The 21,677-nt window shown below is 46.7% G+C and overlaps 1 protein-coding gene and 1 long non-coding RNA gene across 3 annotated transcripts in view; one reads left to right on the top strand and one right to left on the bottom strand.

The window, feature by feature from the left end:
• Positions 1 to 20,363, top strand: part of LOC140219915 (uncharacterized) — a 140,205-nt gene extending 119,842 nt beyond the window's left edge. For both annotated transcript variants that reach the window (XM_072290095.1, XM_072290096.1), the window contains exons 5-10: positions 6,318 to 6,624; positions 7,859 to 9,285; positions 11,263 to 11,744; positions 13,181 to 13,465; positions 15,022 to 15,443; positions 18,039 to 20,363. In XM_072290095.1, the coding sequence (XP_072146196.1) occupies positions 6,318 to 6,624; positions 7,859 to 9,285; positions 11,263 to 11,744; positions 13,181 to 13,465; positions 15,022 to 15,443; positions 18,039 to 18,349 (3,234 nt within the window). In that variant the 3' untranslated portion in view covers positions 18,350 to 20,363. The remainder of the gene's footprint in view (positions 1 to 6,317; positions 6,625 to 7,858; positions 9,286 to 11,262; positions 11,745 to 13,180; positions 13,466 to 15,021; positions 15,444 to 18,038) is intronic.
• On the bottom strand, positions 1,134 to 18,124 carry LOC140219918 (uncharacterized). The gene is made up of 2 exons (XR_011896189.1): positions 18,034 to 18,124; positions 1,134 to 1,364 (listed from the first exon to the last, which is right to left on the bottom strand). It is a non-coding gene; the product is annotated as an uncharacterized lncRNA (long non-coding RNA).
• Positions 20,364 to 21,677: the final 1,314 nt, after the last annotated feature.

The raw sequence follows: 21,677 nt of genomic DNA, 5'->3' as shown, positions 1-21,677 counted from the left end.
GTCGTCTAGAAATGAGGTTAATTCTCTGTCAATTGCGTCAAAGTCGGCCTCTTTGTAATCGTCTATAACCTTCCGTTGTTAAATGGTTTTGGGACTAGTTGAGTTGAATGTGAAATGAAGAAGACAATGATCGCTTATGCAAGCTAAATGTGTGATTGAAGATATCAGGTCAGGAAGAGATGTTAGAATTAAGTCAAGTGTATTTGCTACATTGGCATAGGATCCCGTAGGATCGGTAGCGAGTTGTGAAAGCGAAAAACCGGAAGATGCGTCTAAAAACTCCTTAGCTTGTTGGGAAAAAGGCGACAGCGAGGGTTGGTCATTGTTCCGCGTAATGTTTGGAAAGTTGAAGTCCCTGTGGACTACTACGGGCGATGAAGGAACGTGATTGCGTACTTGATAAACAGTGTCATGGAATTCATTGGCAAATAAACATGACGTAGAGGGTGGGCGGTAGAACACACCTATTAATATGGTTTGATGACCAAGGGTAATGGAAGCCCAGACAGTTTCCAGGGCCCCGATAACGCTGATGGGAGATGAAGGTATGTCTTTTGATACGGCCCAGAGAACACCGCCTCCTCTGTGCGATCGCAACGGTATAAAATGTAGTTCTTTGCGCAATGAAAAAGTTCAACGTCATTGACATGAAATGGCAACCATGTTTCGGTCAAGGCAACGATTTGGGCGTCGCATGAGTATATTGCTGATGATAAAGGGCCGTATTTGTTCAGAATGCTGCGAACGTTGGTAAACAGCACTGATGTCGGAGGATGTGATTACGGTATACAGCCCCACGCCCCACGCCCCACGCGTTTGCTACGATGATGCACGTGTCGTATGCGGTGAATGATTCTCGGTGTTGATTGTGTTGTCGTGATGTGTCACGAATTCTTGAACGGAGGCAGTAGTAGCGTTAAAAAAATAGCACCCTTCATTCAGGTGCAGCTTGTCGTGGCGAAGCTTGAAAGGCTCAGAAGAAGAAGGCTGGCTTTTACCAAAGTCGAAAAGCTTCTTTCTAGCGGTGCGTATAGCAAGCGAATAGTCTTCGCTTATAGTCATGCCTTTTTGTTTACACACGTTCCGCATTGAAAAAAGCCTTTCTTTGGTATTGAAACAACTGAACTTCATAATTATTGGCCGACATTTATTTGGTGCGAAATGACCAATTTATGTATTTATTTATTTAAAATACTTTCAGGGCTCAATGGCACTACAGAAAGGAGTGGGGGAAAATGGCAAGGCGTGCAGCAAACAAAAACAAAAAAAAATATTACAAGGCGTCTTGTAAAGCGATCTTGAACGTGTGGTCATCAGCTATGCTGGCGATTGTAGAGGGAAGGTGGTTCCATGCGACACTTGTTCTAGGAACAAAAGAGTCATTACACAATCTTGTGCAACAAGAAGGTAGTCCCACCTTGAAATGAAAGTTTATTTCCATCTTGTAAGATACAGATGGGGGGGTGGAGGAAAAAAAGCTGTCCATTGAACAGCTTGACAAGTCCCCCATCCCTCATTTGGGCAGAGGCAGCATCACATTCTTTCATTCAAATATACACATGTATACCGTACATACACAATATTGCACATCATATACATTACTCAAGAAGTCACGAAGATGATCAAGGAAAAATACACATATAATGGTCATAGAAGTATTACAAATCAATCACATACATCAGCCGGAGCTCATTGAGAGACGAAGAGAAGAGATTGAAACCAACCGAATTGTAATAGTTTAGGAGTGTGGGTAATGTATACCTCAGACACTGTTTCCCATAGTTTGACCGTGGTGTCGGTACTGCCCAGTCTTCGAAGTGTCTTGTGCTATAATGTGGCGGTCTTGTTTGCAATTGGGCGAGTTTATGCAGATTAAAAATATTCTTATAGACTTCTGCCTTATAGACACGACTTTTTCGATATTTGTACAGTATATACGCTGGAATTACACCGGTGTTCATGAAGAAAGTTATTGTCGATGCAATGTAGGGAGCATTATATGTATGTCGGAGATATTTTTTCTGTACTAAGTGAATGTGCTCTAGATTGTTGGATGTCGTGTTTCCTCACACTAACTGACAATAGTTCAAGTGTGAATAAAAAAGGGAATTATATAGCAAGAGTTTGATGCACGTAGGAACAATGTACCTTAATCGGCCTATTACACCTGTTATTTGGTTCAATTTGATTACAACATTTTTGACATGATTATCCCAAGACATGTTCGCGGAAAAGACGACACCCAGACATTTGAAATTCTCGACTATTTCAATACTGCGCGAGTTTAATTTAATATCTTGATGCAGAGGTATATGTTTGTTTTTCGGCTTAAATATAACTGCTTTCGTTTTGCTCTCATTTACCTTCATTAGATTAAGTTTCGACCATTCCTCTAAGGATATCATTGTACTGTTACATTGTTTAATGAGAGTATGGATGTCATTACCTGCGAAAAAAATACTGGTGTCATCTGCATAGATAATAAATCTTGCCTGAGGGTTTATGTTGACGATATCGTTAATATAAATATTAAAAAGTATAGGGCCTAAAATACTTCCCTGGGGCACTCCGCTATGGACAGTCCTGGCTTTTGAAGTAAAAGTATCTATTTTAACAACTTGGGCTCTGTTGGAAAGGTAGGATTTTATAAGAGATAGTGACTGTCCTCGTATCCCATAATTCTGTAATTTCTCCAGCAAAATATTATGGTCAACTAAATCAAATGCTTTTGAAAAGTCTACGAAAATACCAACAACTATTGCTCTGTTCTCGAACTCTGTTAGTATATATTCTTTCTGTTCTAGTAATGCTAACTCGACTGATTTGTTCTTACGGAAACCGTATTGATGTGGTGTTAACAAGTTATGTTTTTCAATGAAGTTTGTCATCCTGGAACACAAAATTTTTTCTAACACTTTTGAAAACACGGGTAGAATGGATACCGGCCTGTAATTTCCCAGATCATTACGATCTCCTTTTTTATAAATAACAGTAACCTTTGCAAACTGCATTTTCACCGGAAAAATTGCTGATTGCAAGCACGTGTTAAAAATATGAGCGAGTACTGGGGCAATAATGTCAACCACGTGTTTAATAGGGCTAACTTGAAGACCGTCTATGTCACAACTGGTGCTGTTGTTCAAGGCTTTTATAACGGACGCAACTTCATTCAGTGTTACAGGATGAAGGTACATTGTGTTGTCATTATGAGCGCATACGTAGTTACTAGCCTGAGAGGATGGAGACCGAGTGTTACCGATACTTGTGAAAAAATCATTAAATGCGTCAGCGAGCTTAACACCGGATAAATCTTTGCCATTAATGCGTAATTTCGTTAAAGGCCTGTGTGAGTGATTTCGATTTAGGAGAGTGTTCAACCTCGACCATAGCAAACTATGTTGACGACCCTCAATGTCCAGCAAAGATGAATAGGTCCTTGAAGGTATATGATGAGGTGGATGAAACAGAACTTCCTTCAGCTCGTTGTTTTAATAACTAGATGTGCTCGCTCCATGAGATTGGAAGAAAAGCATTCAAGAACCGAGATAAAGGTTGCAACTATTTTCTGTTCACTTTCTTGCCAAGTTTTCTTGGCGTCCGGTAGACCATAAAGGATTAAATTGTCACGACATGACCGGTCTTGTTCATTCAGTCGAGATTCTAACAGCTCATTTCTAGTGGTGAGCTCTTCAAGAGATTTTTACATTGTTACGAGTTGTTCCTTCTACCGGTCTAGTGTTCTTGTCCTTTCTTCAAGCACTTCTAGTCTTTTGTTCATGCCACTAATTTTAGTGTCTAAGCTTTTCTGTCCGTTCTTAATCGTTTTAATATCTGCAGAACATTCAGCTTGTAACATGCTATTTTGAAGTGAGCGGCTATGCACATCTTTAATAAAGTCAAAGGGTACCTTCATTTGTTCAACGGGTCATTAAGGAGGGAAACGATTTCTAAAAGGGATTCGCAACGAGTATGAGTACCAGGGTTAGTTTCAATGTCACCCGAATATAATAGCATAAAAGTCATAGAGAAGCATTCACATAACTTCTCGCGCAATACCCGTGGGCACGAGAACAGTAGCATGGATGGAAGGATGCAAAACTTTAATAAGGTCCTGAGGTACGCGACTCAGCGCGCTGCGGGCCGCTCCCACGTTGGGACAGTCAGACACAGTAGCAGACACAGGGAATTAGATCGCTTAGCGTATAATGATAATTGTGCACCAACCTGCATCACGAAGGAGAAATGATTAGGAGTCATGCTGGTAGCACTGTTCGCGTGCCCGCGGAAGTTGACTGGTGCAAGTGACGTATTTACATCATCGGCTTCTACTGAAGACGTTGACGATGTGGCAAAACTCGGGTGAACGAGCCCGCCAGGTAAGGGTGCATCCAGGAAAGGCGCCATCTTGTCGATGTCGGGGATCAGCATTTGCACGCATGTCGGTTGTGAAGGAGCTATTTGCGTAGCATGGTAATCAGCTGTTAGCCCAACGAAGAGCCCGGCGATAAAGGCCTGCATCACTGAGGGGAAACGATTAAGAGCCAGCCGCTAGCGCTGTTCGCGTATCCACTCTGATGTCCCTAGCTAGTCTATCGAGATTAAAGGACTTGTACATTCTTACAAGCCGGCTTCTTTTTAATAGGTTTAAAAATTACTCCTCCCTCCTTGACTGCTTCTAAAATTACAAGCTGGTTTTCTTTACAAAAGGTCAAAGTCCTATGTATGGCGGATACTGTTCGATTGGAAGTCGGTTTCGAGGCACTCCTGCTGAGACAGGCAACACCTTCCAATAGGCACCTGTCATGGTGATCCTGCGGAGCCTTCTTCGCCACCCGCCTGTTCAGAGCAGCCAGTTCATGTGCAGGAACTTGATGCTCGACGCTGTACTTCGGTCCTTTACCAAGCAGGGCGGTCACGTCTTCTGAGATGTTTGCGTTGCCCAGCACAAGCGGCTTATTTCCTTGTACCTGACCAGTCCTCGTACCGTTCGATGCTCTAAGAAAATGAACAACCATGTGGTTCCAGTAGTACTCCGTCAACTGATGAGAGGCACGTCTAGCAGACTTCACATCCTTTTCGGCATGCCATTCTGTAGTTCTAGCAAAACACTCACTTCCTGAAATGAAGAATCACTCATCAGTTACATTGTGGCGACTACCTGCCGGGCAAGATTCATCGGCTTTTGTATCAAGCGAGGCCTGATCCCTTTGGAAGTGAGTGCACTGCTTGGGTGTGTTATTCCGCCGCGGATTCACATTAAACGCCTATGCAAAATTCTCCGGGCAGAATTGTGGCGGCAAGTTTGACTGTTCAACGATTGGCTTCGCATCATATGCTTTACATCATATGCATTACCCTTTGTCTCCTTTCAAGGAGATAAAGATTCTGGGGAGGAGCCAGGACCAGACTGCACGCGAACTGATGGAGGCATATCATATAAAAAAGAAAGGCGAAGCCTGTGTTAGTGACACTTCCATTAGGTTGTTTCAATCGCAGATAGATTTTTTTTATAATTGGATGCCCCGCTAGGCTGTTGAGTGTTCTTGTTGCTACGTTCTGCTCATGTTCTATTTCTCTATATATTGCCACGGGTTGCCGTGAATAAACCAGTTGAAAGTTACCGCCCGTGTCGCTTTTGTGTTCTTTTCCGCTGTCCTCGTCTTTATTTGCGGTCAATATGATATGCGGATTCTCTATCGGCGACCAGTGACACGGCGCTGCTACCGCGGTGCTGATAATATTAGCAACCAGTATGGACAGTCTGATTTTAACGTTTCATTATGGGCCAACTGAATTAAACAATTTTGTCACGACTTAACGCAAGAGGGCATTCCGTAGCTTCCTATTGTGATATTGCCCTTGTATGGAAAGAGTTCTACCGTTTGTCACAGCCGTTGAGTGGTCGCTCAGGCCCTGGTGATGTATGTAGCCATTATCCTGGTTACATACATCAAGTAACATATGTCAAAAAAATGGTCACTTGTGTATTTCTGTTCTTAACTTTACAGCTTTACTTTCTAGTCACCACTTACGTGTCCAAGTTCGAATCTGTGTGGTATGTTTTGCATAGTAGCAGTTTAGGCACGGATTTGGTCCTTGGTCCCTGAAAGGAATGAAAAGCCCTTGTTATCTGCAAAATAGTCATCCAGCCGAGAACGGCCAACCGAGCCAAAGGACGCGTAACGACGTTTTGATCGCTGTGCCTGCCCTGTTTCATTTCCTTAGGAGACTTGAATCTGTTCAATGTCGGCAAAGTTGTTTCGCCCTGCCTTGAGCCATGTAAATTTAGCCCTTTATGTGCTGGCCGCCTCCCGCAGGTCGTCCGTGACGGCCTGTTCTCCAACATGAGCGAGCTGGCGACGCTTGAGCTGGACCGCAACCTGCTGTCCGAAGTCGTGGGCTCGCCATTTCCGGAGTCTCTCACGCGGCTCAGTCTGGCGCACAACCTGCTCGAGCACCTGCCGCGGAATGCGCTGCGCAAGCTGCACTCTCTCGCGGCGCTTTTCCTCGGAGGAAACCTGCTGAAGACCTTGCCGGCCACCTGGTTCTTGCCCACGCGCCACCTGGATCAGTTGGACCTTAGCCGAAACCTCATGGATCGCCTGCCCGAGAAACTGTTCAATGGTCAGTGCGGCAGGGGTTAGGCTTAAGATGACCAGACGTTCTCATTTAGGCGCGGTACCACTGTTTCGATGGCACTGTGTTTCGTCCTACCATGATTCACAGGAGGCCGAGACAGTACGTGACGTCGCGTTTCCCGCTTGAGGAGCTCGTGGCCGTGTATTCGCACTGCAGTATTAAGGAATGCAAGGGTGTTTGATTTTGTCGCTCCGCAACGGACCGCAAGCTGTAGAAGAAGGATGGTTAGAAAAGTTGGCAAGTTGGATCTGTAGTGGCTTGAAGTCGTTCTTTTCATGTAGGTGACTGTGCGTCGACATCATTCAAAGAGCAGTTTATCTTACACCGCACTCGAACCCACGTGTGATAGCACTCGTTCTGCCAGCCGTCCACGCACTGGAGCTCCTTGCGAATGTGTACGCGGGCCATGCCACATGGGATCCACTCAGGTCAAGTCAAGTTTATTGCAACAGTCCTGTTGGAGCTACCTGGTAATAGTATTACAGTAGGAGGTCCCAGAGTTCTGAAAAAACTGCCAGGGGGCCTCCTATGATTACATAAATAGGGTTATTGTACAAAAACAGCAAAGAAGTACGGTCATGTGAACAATTAATAATAATAATAATAATTAGGCAAGTTGATTATCTATAGCAGGAAATTGGACACATAAGTTAATGGTGACGCTATTTATTGAAAAAACATGAAAAATAATCGAGAGCATGTGAAGAATCAGAATAACGACGAATATTAACAAGAATAAACAACCCGACATGAGAGACCAAACTCGTTTCATCATCAATAATATTAATTACTTGTACAAAAACAAAAGGTATTAATCGTAAACTCGTCACGTATTCATCAGACTTGTTTCCGCTGCCCTCTGTCAGCTAATTTCTAAGGCATTGAACCTATAGAGCTACGCATACGTAGAAATGATAAGTGTTTGCAGCTGCTGAACTATCAATAGTCAGCGTATGGTGAGCACCTAACTACGGTCATGGGGATTGCTTTGTCGTGCGTAGGTTGGCTATTTCTAACCTTGCCACACTTACTTACCAAACGCAACAATCTCCTACGTAATAAGCCTGTAAAGTACCATAGGGCGTAAGCGGCTTTACAAGCAGACAATGCTCAATTTCTCGCGAAGTCATTTTGTCCTACTAGAAACAATTTGCTATGTGTTCGTACGTTGATCATGTCACTTTGCATTTTACAAGCGGCACGCAATGTCTGGTCGCAGGTTCGGTGTACCTGCGCGACCTGCACATGGAGTTCAACTTCATCACCGAGCTTCCAGTGGGCCTGTTCCGCAGCGTCTCCGTGGAGCGGCTCTCGCTGGCCAACAACAGGATGGCTAGCATCGCAGAACACGTCTTCGGTGGTCTCGAGTCTGTGCTCGTCGTGCTGGACTTGAGCTTCAACCTGTTCAGCCGCTTCCCGGACGCAGCCCGAGCGCTCATGTCGCTTTCGGTGCTCTACCTTCGCGGCAATTCGCTCACTTCGCTCGAACCGGCCGACGTGCAGAGCTTCAGAGCCACGCTTGAAGTCCTAGACCTTTCTGGGAATCGGTTCGACCGCGTCCCGTCCAGTGCCTTACGGACAACCGAGCGCTTGAGCCGGCTAAGTCTGCAGGACAATCGCATACAGACACTCCGTGGCAAAGACTTCGAGTCGTGGGCTCGAAACCTAACAACACTCAGCTTGGCCAATAACGGCATCCGAACCCTGTCCAAGGATACGTTTGTCCACCTGCCACGACTCAGAGAGCTGAAGCTGTCCTTCAACGGCATCCACTTTATAGACCACCACGTGTTCCTGCCGCTCAGGCCCACACTGGAAGTCCTGGAACTCAGCTCCGCGCTGGGGCAGCGCTTCCTGCCGCTGGAGCTCATTCGCCATATGAGGCGCGTCCAGTGGCTCCAGCTGGACCACAACCAGATGCTTAACCTCACCGACTCGTACCTGCAGGGTTTGCCATCGTTGGTACACTTCGACCTAGAAGGCAACAGGATTGGATACATTACTCCAGGCTTCTTCAAAGAGCCTATTCACCAGAGGCTCAACAGGGTAGTGCTCGCTCACAACGCCCTCACTTCGGTGGACACTGGCACGTTCAAGAACTTGTCCAGGCTCGCAAACGTCGTGCTTCTGGGAAACAAGATACGCGTCTTGAGACGCGGCGCCTTCAAAGACCTTCCAAGGCTTCATAATATCGTTCTGTCGAGAAACAGGATCGACACCATAGAGGCGGGTGCGTTCAACAATGTCTCCAAACTCTCGAGCCTTCTGCTGCAGTACAACAACCTGACGTCGTTCAGCCTGGATTGCCTCTGCGGATCCAGAAGCGGTGCTCTCTTCTTGAACCTGTCGCAAAACTCCTTATTTTCGCTTCACGCTAACTCATATGGCGAAGATTCGCCGTCCAATGAGACACGTGACTACGGCGTGCATACTTTAGATGTTAGCCACAATCAGCTGGCCGAAATTGACGACGTTTTCCTGACCAGCGTGGGCTCTTCCTTGCTCAATTTGCATGTGTCCAACAACAAGATTTCAGGACTCCTTGGTCTCTTCGAGACACTCGACGTTCTGCAGACCTTCCATGCAGATCATAATTTTATTTCCAACGTCAGCTTCGGCGCTTTTCAAGAGTCGCCGGATCTGCAGGTATTGCCACATTTTATCATCATTTGTTTGATTTTCTTGTAAGAAACTCCGCCGATCCATTAAGTAAAAGCAATATGTGGAGGTGGAAGAAAGAGGGGGAGGGTGCCACTGTAGGCTATGAAGAGACCAATATTGTTACACACACTTTCGAATAGCCCGAAAAATCTGCAGACAAAACTGTTTTAAGCTCCTACGAAAATTAACTACTATTGTTGGATGAAAAGTGAAGTGTGAAGTACCGCCTACATAATGCGTAGTCCCTTGCTTTGTGAGATTCAAGAGGTTATGCTCGCCTGCATTTTGTACTGTGACATGCTGCATTCCGTAATCGCTGTCAGTAAGAATGGTAGATTAAGTCTTTGAAGCCATACAAATAGCGTTCCATGTATGGCGCAAGGGGTAAAAGCCGGCACAACGCGAAATTTAAAGTTGAATTGTTTACTGCATAACAAAATTGACAATAGAGTGCTCGACCTGAGGACACACGATGGCGCCGCCTGCCGGCAGCGTTGACATCGTATGACGGATAACGCGGTGTGTTTCTCTAAATTCGTCTGCCATCGCTCAAGTGAAATACCGCGCAGGTGACCACCTGTAAACTTCTGCGAGTGAGGCCTTCAACACCAGGGAAGCTGTTCACTGCCAAGTTATGGTCCTGGGCAGACCCGAAAGCTCATAATGCTTTATAGATGTTCTCTCTTCACAAAATACAACGCATGGCCACTTCGTGTCTATACGTCGCAACGTGGACCACCAAACCGGCTTTTTGCGTGAAAGGAGCAATTTCCTAGAGAATACACGATGTTTAAGCAGAACACAATAAAAAAGTATACATTACTTTCACGACAACTTCGCACTTCCACGTAGCTCGTAAATGATTCATCATTTGCGGTTTTAAATTATTCACTTGTGTAAACCACGAAATCTAAACCGAGAATTATCAAATTTACATCTGCTTAGCAGAAAGCCTGAGCCTTATCTGTCCGCAAAATTACCACAATATATTTAGCGTTGCAGTATAATTCTGGACTGTTCGAGGGAGGCTTTATTAAACTGTTAACAGGAACACATTTTGGAGGAAACATGGTTTCACTGCTGCTCAACTTCATGATTTTAACACGTAACTTAAAGCAAATATTTAAAAAGATAAGTTTTCTTGTTTATTAGCTACCTGTAGTTCTTAAATAGCTACCTGTACATTGAGATTCCGAGTAGGCAATGTCCTCAGCTTTAAATAATCTACCTTCCGCTCTCGTTTTTTTAAACAGCTAGTACTTCCTATTTCTTTAAAAGCGCATAAAACACGGTATATTGCAAAAGCGTCTGAATTTCATATTGTCGCAAGGCTTCCTGTCGAAAATATATCGAGCAAAGCTAGAAAATCACGAACCTACAGGACAAAAGCGTAGTTCTCCTGTCCTGCTTCCTCGCATTTTTTTTTTTTATTAATGAGCGGTAAATACGTGATCTACGCATTTGCACCGTGCGGTGTACCTTTAGTTAAAGCATGGTGATATATTCATTTATTTCAGCATTTAATTTTGTTAACAGTTTATTCTCAGAAAACCACGCATGGTTTTCTGAGAATAAACTTTAGTTTGAAGCTAGCGCTCGTCCTGTCTGGTCTCCCTTTCTTCTGTACCCGTTTTTTGTGCTTCAAGTCAAGTATGCGGCTAAGGCTTCCACTGCGTTTTTAAAATCACTCGTTCTCTGTTCCGCTTCTCTACTTCTGACGTGGCCAGCGCATAGAATTAAAAACGAGGGCCAGCGCGGCAGCTTCGTCCACGTGATCCCTCATGCTACGTCACGCCGACAGCATCGCCTGTCTTTCCAGTAGTGGCCCTCGCCCCCGATACGATGCAATTGGAGTAAGGCGACTTGGCGTAGAGTTACCATTAGTCCGATTGAAGTGGTTTAATTATAATAACGATTTGGGGAAAAAGTCAGTGCCTAACATTGATCTCAACATGATCGCAGGTGATCCTCTTGAGCGACAACAGGATTGAATCCATCGACGAATTTGCATTTGGGAACTTGACGAGGCTGCGTGTTGTCGACCTCAGTCGCAACCGGATCGCCTCCATCCCAGAGGATGCTTTCCAGAATACGGCTCTAGAGCGGCTCAACCTCTCTTTCAACAACCTGACGCACTGCAGCTCTTTCACAGCCATCAAAGGCACACTTCGTGTCCTTGACCTGTCTGGAAACCGCATCTCCAGCATCGGCGCCCATCATTTCGATGGTTTCCGAAGCATCTTGGCACTCAACCTCTCTCGGAACCAGTTAATCGTCATCGATGAAGACTCGTTCAGCGGTCTGGGCCAGCTGATGCACTTGGACCTGGCGCACAACCCGCTGTTCACTGTGAACAGAGCCTGCCTCCAACCGCTAAAGACTCTGGACTCCCTCAAGTTGAGAAACTGCAGCCTGGCGAGACTTCCGCCATTCCACTTGAAAAGGTGAATGTCACTGACTTACACACGAGCCGAAGTTGCCGCCCCGCGACACCAGCGCCGATCTCTCCCATAGCCGGAAAATTCGTACACCGCGCATAGGAAGCGGCCGGCCGCCCGTTTGCGTTGAAGCAGGTGCTGCTATGCTGGTGGCCGCCCTTCCCCGCTGACAAGTGCGGCCTCGCCGTCCCACAAGCCTGACACACAGAATCTTTGTGTCGTTCAGCGTAGCCTAGAAAACATGAAACGCCAAGATCCAGCCGTGAAATTCTGCATATTCTACGTAAATACATGGATGCGACGTGCGCCGAGGTGGCGCAAAGTGATATTGCGCATTTTCCTTTTCACCGACGTTCTTTCCATCCGTGCAGCGCAGTAAACCAAGTCAGCCTTACGTTCACAGTACGGTCCTTCCGAAACGTTGTCGGCGACGATGGAAAGAGTAAATGTCATTGGTATTTTCCGCGAGCTGCATCCGCGGTCTTCAAGCCTGTGAGGCGGACGTGTGTCATAAGAACAGCAGCCGGACTACACACGAATGGCAGCTGTGCGCTGCATATCATTAGTTTGGTCCGTTGCCGTTTACGCCTTTGCAAATATCTGTACTAATAGCACGTATCCGCTTCCGACACAACGATGATTGATCATTGCGTTAAATACGAGTATGCTGCCCCACACTAAGTGATGCTAAGCGCTTTTGAACTACGTAAGATTGAAACGCAAGGTCGAGGGGGGAGGGCAAACTGCTTGAAGCGTGCATTTTGACACATGCAACTGTGTTAAAATAGCATAACAGGAATTTAGGTGATGCAGTCGCATTGTTGAAGCACTTGAACGCAGTGAGACGTGACCACTCTGCGTGACAAGTTGTTCATGGGATCCACGGCGTCCTGCAGAGAGAAAACTCTAGAGGGCCGTCTTAGCATCGCAGAAGATGAACCATTTCTGGGGCGTTTGCTGATCAATAAATTAAACTGATACGCACAGGGCTGCAGGTCTGGTCAAATTTGATTCATTAAATCTGATATGAATAAATTTAGCCGGGACGATATCACTGTAGCTACTGAATTGGAGCGCACGATCGGTTAATCGATGTAAACATTGAAGCGGTTACTAGACTCCGTGCAGTACCAAAAGTGTTACCTGCTTCAAAGCTATTCAAGAAACCTGTGCCATCTCATGAAGCCTGGTACAGTAAGTGTATACGAGATGACTATAAGTACGCAGAGCCACTTACCGATGGGTCATATAAAATGGGAAGAAACACACTATTCAGAGGCGACAAGGAGTGAAGCGTGTCGGTGACCTCAGCAAATTTCAAGTTAATGCACGTATATGCATTTTATTCAAGACAACTGTAATTCCGAAGTACCGGGGCAGATCTTCCTGCACTCTACTAATTAGGCCCTCGGTGATGACGGTACCATCATCTTCACCCCCAGGTTGTTGACGCTGGATGTGGCAGAGAACTTCCTGTTCAACCTGTCTTCCGACGCATTCCGGCACCTGAGAAGCCTCCGAGAGCTGGATGTGTCCCGCAATCTGCTCGAGTCGATGCCCCGCCACCTGTGGCAATTTCTGCCCCTGCTCCGCACGCTGGACTTGTCGGGCAACCCAATCTCCTCGATGGCGACCGACAGCTTCGCCGGCGCCCATGGCCTCCAGTCTCTAGACATCAGGCGTCTGCAGCTCAAGTTCCTAGACCCCAGATCACTGCACGGTCTCAGGTTTGCTTGTTGCTATCACTCTTGTCGCAACGTGGCTGCAGGAGGGAGCGTACTCATGTAAAACACCGGCCCAAGACGCGCTGCGCCCCTGTTGCATGTGACTGGCCGTTGAACTCAGCCAGTTACAATGGCGGTATTCTTGGACGATCACTTTCAGGGATTATTTTAATGCGATTGACATTCTTAGGCACCTTTCGCTTCTATGCTTCACGCGCTTATTGGTGTCTATCTGCCCATCTCCCTAACCGTTTTTCCGTTAACTTAGGTCACCGGGTAGTGGGTGGACTAATGAGCATCGGGCTGCTGTGCAGAGAAAACCGTGCTCGCAACCAAGCGTCGAGCCAACTTGGGTCGCTGCTTGTGCGACACTGGGCATGTGCCGCTTTTCGACGGACCTCTTTTACGCCAACTTGGCTGACTGGGCATTCCAACAATCTTGTTTGAATATATACTCTCATGCGCGCCACGCGCGGACTTGGCAGCGGTGACACTGGATGGCGCAGCGTGCCCAGAGGTGTGCGCGAGAGAGGAGCCCGGCTGCACTCACTTTTCATACATGAAGTTTTCGGTGGTGGCAGTGTGGTGTGTCGCTATATTGCTTCAATGCTTATTGCATTAACATCGGCATTCGCCGTGAAATGGGTTCTGCCGGAATTTTTCTTTCACGAGATTTAGCGCAATTAGCGTCTGCCTACAGCATTCCTTGTACTGTGCTTAGGAGCGTGCTTGACACATTGCTAAGGATGCTGTTGCTCGTAGACGCCAATGCGCCCTGCGCTAGTCACGCCACACTTCGCAAAAGTGTCGCCGAAGGTGATCGTCCGAAAACACAGCCCCAGCTTTCTCACTACTTTTGTGCACGTGCTAGCTACACTCACGACGTAATTTTCTTTCCGCTAGCTTTGCTGGTTGTTGAACTCACACTTCTCGCTCAGTTCAAATGAAGTACATTTCTTTCTCTGTACAGTCGCGCTGCTAATACGCGGCCATCTATCTTTGTCGTCGACCTGCTAGCTCTTGTCGACCCTACAGGCGCATCAGTATTCAACGCGCGCCACCTGTCTGGTCGTCGTGAGATATGCCGATGCCTCAATATATCGGCTCTGAAATCGTATGGTTTATGTGTGATCCTAGTGGCTATTGCTTAGCAATTTCGGGGGAAATCCAGCACAAAAATGCTGTTCGTGGGTGTACGGAGCTGTAGCCATCTATAGGGCACTGTGGTCATCAGTACTGGGAAAGAGCTAATGCGTAAGAACAGGCAGAAACCCAAGAAATATTTCAACACCAAGAAGCTAGGAAAGCGGGAATAATCAGGCGTAAAGTTCGTAGGAGACGGGGGCTGTTTAGAAAACCAGCAGTCTGACATGTCGAAACAAAGGACAGTACTACGGGAACCTTTGGAGTTGCACTTTTCGATATCCTTGAGCCTGTGTACGTGTGTCGGTTTTTAACTCTGTAGACGGCAGAGCAGAGCTGCAAAAAAACATCGCAGGTGATGCACATGATATATAGGTGTATGGTACTCAATGCCCACCCACTCGTCTTTGTCGTAGGTTCCTGAAGAGTCTTCGCACGACCAGCTACGGGTCGGTGCGTTCGTTCCGCCTCCAGGAGCTTGTGTCACAGCTGCAGTCGCTGCGTCGAGTGCTGGTCGAAGTGGAGGAACCGGTGCTCTCGCACCAGCTCCAGTGGGCGTTCGGCGCCAAGCTCAGCGAACTCACAGTCACGGGGCGTCAGCTGCGCGTCGTCTTTCCCGATGCCCTGCTCGGCCTACACGGCAGCCACGAGTTGGTGCTGAGGCTGACCGGTACTAGCATCCGGCGCCTTCCCGCTGGCCTACTTCGCTACCTGGCCGACGTGCGCTACCTGACGCTGGACCTCCGCGACAACTTGCTCTCGTCCATCGGACCCGAGGTCCTGAGGCCACCGGGCGGCGAAGACCTGGGCTACTGGAGAGGCACGCAGCACTTGGCAGGTGAGGGATCCACCTTTCACGCACAGGCACCGTCACAGCGACAGCTAAGTTCTCAACAGGCGCCGCGTTCCGTCCGAAGCTCGACTGCATCGTTGCCGCATTCCACCATGCCACTATGGGTGGCCACTTGGTGCACGGAGCCAGAGAAAGCAAGATACAGTTCACTTCCTTATATTTGCTGAGAAATATCTGCGATTCTAGGTACGGTTAGGCATTAGTAGTGTAGAAACGGTAGTACACCGATACGCAACGCACTGCGACTTTAGTTGACATACTGGTGTCATACATCATGTAATAATACATTCTAGGCCGAGGCAGCTAGCGTACACGCCTTTCTACCAATGGCTTAACGAAGTATAAATGTGACATATACCAAGTTTCGCTTTTATTAAAAGCGAAGCATTTGGTGGCGAACATTTGCAACTTTGACAGTATCTATCTACCTATCTATCTGTCCGCCCATGCCTTAGTGCTCTCATAGTCGTTTCGTTAGCTTGGTATGTACCAAAATTGGCATAGTATGACGAGAGCGTATGATGAACTTAAATGACGGTCATGACATGAATATTGTTACGGTGGGAAAGGAGGACAAGGTCGTCGATGGTGTAGACGACGAAATGACAACAGCCTCTCGGGATTCTCGGCTGCTGTTTATATATGCCTTGTAAATACATCTTGTAAATAGTTTTATACCCGTGACAATATCATGACATATGTGTGCCATGTAGGTCATGAAACAGCCGCCTACGTCTTGGTGCTCTCATGGTCGTTTCGTTAGCTTGGTATTTACCAAAATTGGCGTAGTATGACGAGAGCATATGACGAACGTAAATGATAGGTCATGAGAAGAATATCATGACATGCATGTCATGTAAGTCATGAAGCGGCCGGCTGCGTCTTGATATGTAGCAAAACTGGCATAGTATGAGTGTACAACAAACATCAGTGATAGGTCATGACAATAATGTCATGGAGTGCGTGTCATGTCGATCATGAAACAGCCGCCTACGTCTTAGTGCTCTCATGGTCGTTCCGTTAACTTGGTAGGCTGCCCCACACTGCTTCGCATAACATCGATTCCCACAGAGTGTGGCATCTGCCGGCTTTATTTTTGTCAATTTAATGGTCGCAGGCCTTAAAACTATAAAAGAAATAACGACAAGCTACAATAGCATTTCTACAAACCAGTTTGGTTTCGTTTCCCAGGAGATGTGTGTGCCAGGAGCTCACGCAACAGAAAGTGGTCGCGTGGGAGAAGACCGTCGTGATGTTTTGGTCCTCGCCCCGGCTCGCTGCTTAGCGTGGTCACCTGCCCTGCCAGCAGTCGTTGCAACATAGTAGACGATCGAGCGATCCGGAGCGAGCGCCCGAACGTCACGATAGCCTGCTCCCGCGCGACCACCTCCTGCGCCATGACCTCATGACACGTACACCTAGGTGGAAATTAAAACAAGACTGGTTCGTAGAAATGCTATTCAATAAACTATTTAGGGAGCTGGCTTGTCAGCAAGTTTTCTGGGGTTCCAAGGTTGGGAACCTTCATTCAGCACAAAAGTGAATTACGAAATGCAATGTCATCATTTCTTTAAGGATTATGATGGGCTGTCTAGCTGGTCGACCGCTTGCTATGTATGTTTGTTGATCTATGCCATATCCACGATCGCAGTGGAATGTCCGAGCTGTCAGCCAGCATGTTTGTGAAAAGGGAAGAAATACAGACCCGACACGCATGTTTCAATCTATGTGAAGCGAAGCTTTGGTTTATCATTAAGTCAGATGTTATACTACTAGACAGTTTGCATAAAAAAGCGCTAAAGAGGAGGACGAAGGCACACATACGACAGGACTGGCGACAGGACTAGCTGTGATGCGTATGATTGTGTTTACCGTCATCCTATACAACGTGTAACTTCATGAATTGTGTGTGTTTATCCTCGGCAATAGTAAAAACTTTATTTGCATGCAATCTTTATTTTTATGAACTACGTCGCTCACTAGCTATACCGAAATGCAAACATCAAATCAAACGCATGCCAGAAAATTTCCAGAGAAAAGACCTAAACCGCAAAGGCAAAAAAGAAGAACTTGACAGATTATATAGAGTGAGCTCACGTGCTCAGCAGATATACGCGCATTCCTTGTCTGACAACGAAACCGAAGCCTGGCTGACGCACGCGTCCCCCTTTCTGTTCGTATGTAAAGCTTGGATTATCTCGCGAGTTGTTTGACCCCTGTATCTAGAAAGGGCGGGCTTCTGGGTCCGCCAACATGGCTGCGCACATGGGCATGCAGCCATCTTGGTACAGACAGACAGACAAATACAACATGCCGAAAACATGTATATATATATATATATATATATATATATATATATATATATATATATATATATATATATATATATATATATATATATATATATATATATATATATATATATATATATATATATATATTCTGATCGCCCCATCAGCAGCCACGACGAGTCTCGTGCAGGTAGCCAAAGGAGACGTCCCTTTAAGAGGCGTCGTTGTGTAATGCGGCATGTAAGCTTTGCTCGAGCACAGTGCTGGAAACGTGTTTCGCTCACCCCAGGTGGCATCCGGCTGGAGGAAAACCCGTGGGTGTGCGACTGCCAGCTCCTGTGGCTTAGCCGCTGGCTGCGGCGCTGGCTGCGGGAGACGCTGCGTGTCCAGATGCTCCACTTCGACGCCGCCATCTACGTGCACAACCTGGCTCGACAGAGCGAGTGCACGTACCCGGGGGGACAGCTGCGCAAGCCGCTCATCGACCTCCAGGAAGACGACCTCCAGTGCACGTCGTTCGCCGGCCACGTCACCGCGCCCAGCCGTATCTGGACAGCAACGCTCGCCATCGTGGCACTCACGGGCTTGAGCGTCTCGTGACGCGTTGGCCCCGAGTCTACGCAGTCCGGGGCGGAGGAGTGAATTTTGAACAGTATCGCGCTTGTTGAATGACTGGACGAACGGCGACGCGTGCTCACGCAAGTACGTGGCTTCTGGGCTCGTTGAATTCAATCCGAAATGCGCGTTTCGTCTCGACGTGTGCTTTTGCGCACGAGTAAGTGTGTGCCTGCGGTGGCGAACGTAGCAAGAGAAGAGACGCGCTTTGTTTGTGGCAGCTAGTAGCGTGAGGAGAATGGTTTTGCGAAAAGCCGAAACACAAGACGAAGCACCAGCTCATGACAATCGTTGCCAAATACACAGGAGACGGGTCCGTGGGGTGCATCAGCCCGTGATCGTCGGCCAGCCCCTCCGAGAGAACGTTTGTGCCTCGAATGACATTTGCTCGCAGTGCGGGCTGTGTTTGCGAGGACACCTTGTCGGCGCTAATGCCGCACCTGACACGCGCGCGGTTCGCTCGTCTCAGCGCCTATAACCGAGTTTAGCTTCATCCGGTAGCATTAAGAGGAAGCTTACCCTCGTCAGCTCCTGCATGAGATTGGATGAATCGACCTGCTCAATAACCACCGAACTGATCTTGAATGCGTTACGTGGTGCTTGGAAAAGATGAAATGCTACTTACTTGTCAGGCTATGGTATGTTAGGACGCGAAACAAATTTAAGTGAGATCAGAACAAAGAAGTGTGTCACTCACAACCAAATTTATTCATAGCGGAGGGGTTCACTTTTACAGGGAAGGTGCCAGCATGCGCAAATACATTTCGCAAGCAATTTCTTCCTCGCAATCAGACCATGGGGATTCGCGTGCAACTTAACTTTTCTGTCCTGGTGTCACTTCGTTTGTTACGCGTCCTATTACATCGCAACTAGCGTGAATCATCTTGCCCGGCAACAAGTGGAAAACGAATCAAGACTGCGGATTCTGGCCTTTAATTTTATGCATGTCGCGCAAGTACGAAACAAATTTATGCAAGCAAAAAACTATCATCCATCCGAGAGTAACACGAAGCTATAAGAGAAATCTGCACCCGGGAATCCACACTGTCCCTGAGCTCAAGATTGTCCATTAAATCGGGTTAACTCTGCGATATGCTTTATCCTTTCGATCTGCATCGATATTTTAGTGATCTGCTATAGCCTCCTGGTCAGCTCGGATGTTAGAGCGATAGCACCGTCTCGGTTTCTATTCTAGAAATAGAATTTTCATTAGACTAGTGTGTGAATAGGAATTTTGAAAATTTCGCTTAAACAATGTTACAATTCCACACTAGTCATGCTAAAACATTAATTTTACGTTGCGACACTAGAAGCTGAAGTTTAAATAATTTTGATGCCTGGATTTAGCGGTGATGCTACGAGATTGTAAGCGTGACCACAAAAATATCAAGTTCATGAACAAGTATACTCTTTCCAATATCCGATATTTTTTCCTCATAATTACAACCAATTTCGTTTGGATTGGTTTAGCGGTTACTCTTTAGGATAGGCGTTTCCACGTTTCACTTGCAATTAAATAGCAAAGCCTCTGCTGGCCACGAGTGAAAGCTACCTCTCAACTGCTCTGCCGGACGGAGAATTATATTCTGCAGACGCGGCCGACACAATGAGAAAAGCGAGGCATATAAGATGCCCAGTAGATTTTGTGTAGTGCCAAGACGAGCGCATTGCATTGCTCCTCGAATTGTGTCGTGCAATGAAGGCAGCCTCCTGGACCAATCCCAGGTCTGCTCTGACCGTCCTCTGTTACATACTGTGGATCCCGCTTTCTAGTCAAGACATTTATTATTATTATTATTCAAAGCAAATCTTGCGTGTAATCATCCCACAACTTCTTCCACTACAAATCTTAAGTGATGGCGAATTATATGGCACTGCTCTTATTTGGCGCATATTTCTCTCAGTAGAATATTTTTCAACAATCTCCTTTCGCGTTTTTTTTTCTTTATAATAAATTGTATGTCTTACGATTAAATATATGCTTTATTTCTTCTTGAAATCGTTACTTCTCTAGCAGCAAACCCTTATGGTTCACCTTCAATTTGTAGAGTGTATTCTCATTCGTGCGGTTGATTAATAACTTTTTCTTGCATTTACCTTTTTTTTTACCTTTCGGCTATTCTCGCAGAAAGAACAAAATAACGAAATCGGCGACTTGGCGTGAACTCCTGGTTAGGAAAGACCGACGGGATAAAGACGCCCGGTGTTCTTCCTGTCGTTCTTGTCGCTTCGCGCCTTCCTAACCATGAACAGATGAAAGGTCTCGCTTGCTGCACCTGTGTTTCGAGCACCACGCACAGTAGGTTTTATTGCTGAAGCCCCTATTACCAGGTTCGCGCATCATCGTTACTGACGTCACAGGGGTACAACGAGCGGTAAACTGAAGGGCCACCTGTAAACAGAAACATTTCAACGCGACAGCGTTAAGGAGCTCGTGTCGCAGAAAAGCCGGTGGCGTCGGTGTCAGCATCGGCGTCGGCGGTGTTGGCCTTGAGGCCGCCATTGGAATATGAACCTGGCAACGTTTAACGCAAGAACATTATCTAGTGAGGCGAGTCTAGCAGTGCTATTGGAAGAATTAGAGGGCAGTAAATGGGATATAATAGGGCTCAGTGAAGTTAGGAGGCCAAAAGAAGCATATACAGTGTTAAGGAGCGGGCACGTCCTGTGCTACCGGGGCTTAGCGGAGAGACGAGAACTAGGAGTCGGATTCCTGATTAATAAGAATATAGCTGGTAACATACAGGAATTCTATAGCATTAACGAGAGGGTGGCATGTCTTGTTGTGAAACTTAATAAGAGGTACAAAATGAAGGTTGTACAGGTCTACGCCCCTACATCCAGTCATGATGACCAGGAAGTCGAAAGCTTCTATGAAGACGTGGAATCGGCGATGGGCAGAGTGAAAACAAAATACACTATACTGATGGGCGATTTCAATGCCAAGGTAGGCAAGAAGCATGCTGGAGACAAGGCAGTGGGGGAATATGGCATAGGCACTAGGAATAGCAGGGGGGAGTTATTAGTAGAGTTTGCAGAACAGAATAATATGAGGATAATGAATACCTTCTTCCGCAAGCGGAATAACCGAAAGTGGACATGGAGGAGCCCGAACGGCGATACTAGAAATGAAATAGATTTCATACTCTGCGCTAACCCTGGCATCATACAAGATGTGGACGTGCTCGGTAAGGTGCGCTGCAGTGACCACAGGATGGTAAGAACTCGAATTAGCCTAGACCTGAGGAGGGAACGGAGGAAACTGGTACATAAGAAGCCGATCAATGAGTTAGCGCTAAGAGGGAAAATAGAG

The sequence above is a fragment of the Dermacentor andersoni genome, chromosome 8 (assembly GCF_023375885.2).
Source record: "Dermacentor andersoni chromosome 8, qqDerAnde1_hic_scaffold, whole genome shotgun sequence".
Taxonomy (NCBI): domain Eukaryota; kingdom Metazoa; phylum Arthropoda; class Arachnida; order Ixodida; family Ixodidae; genus Dermacentor; species Dermacentor andersoni.
The sequence above is the reverse complement of the archived record's forward strand: the minus strand, read 5'-3'. Positions and strand labels throughout refer to the sequence as shown.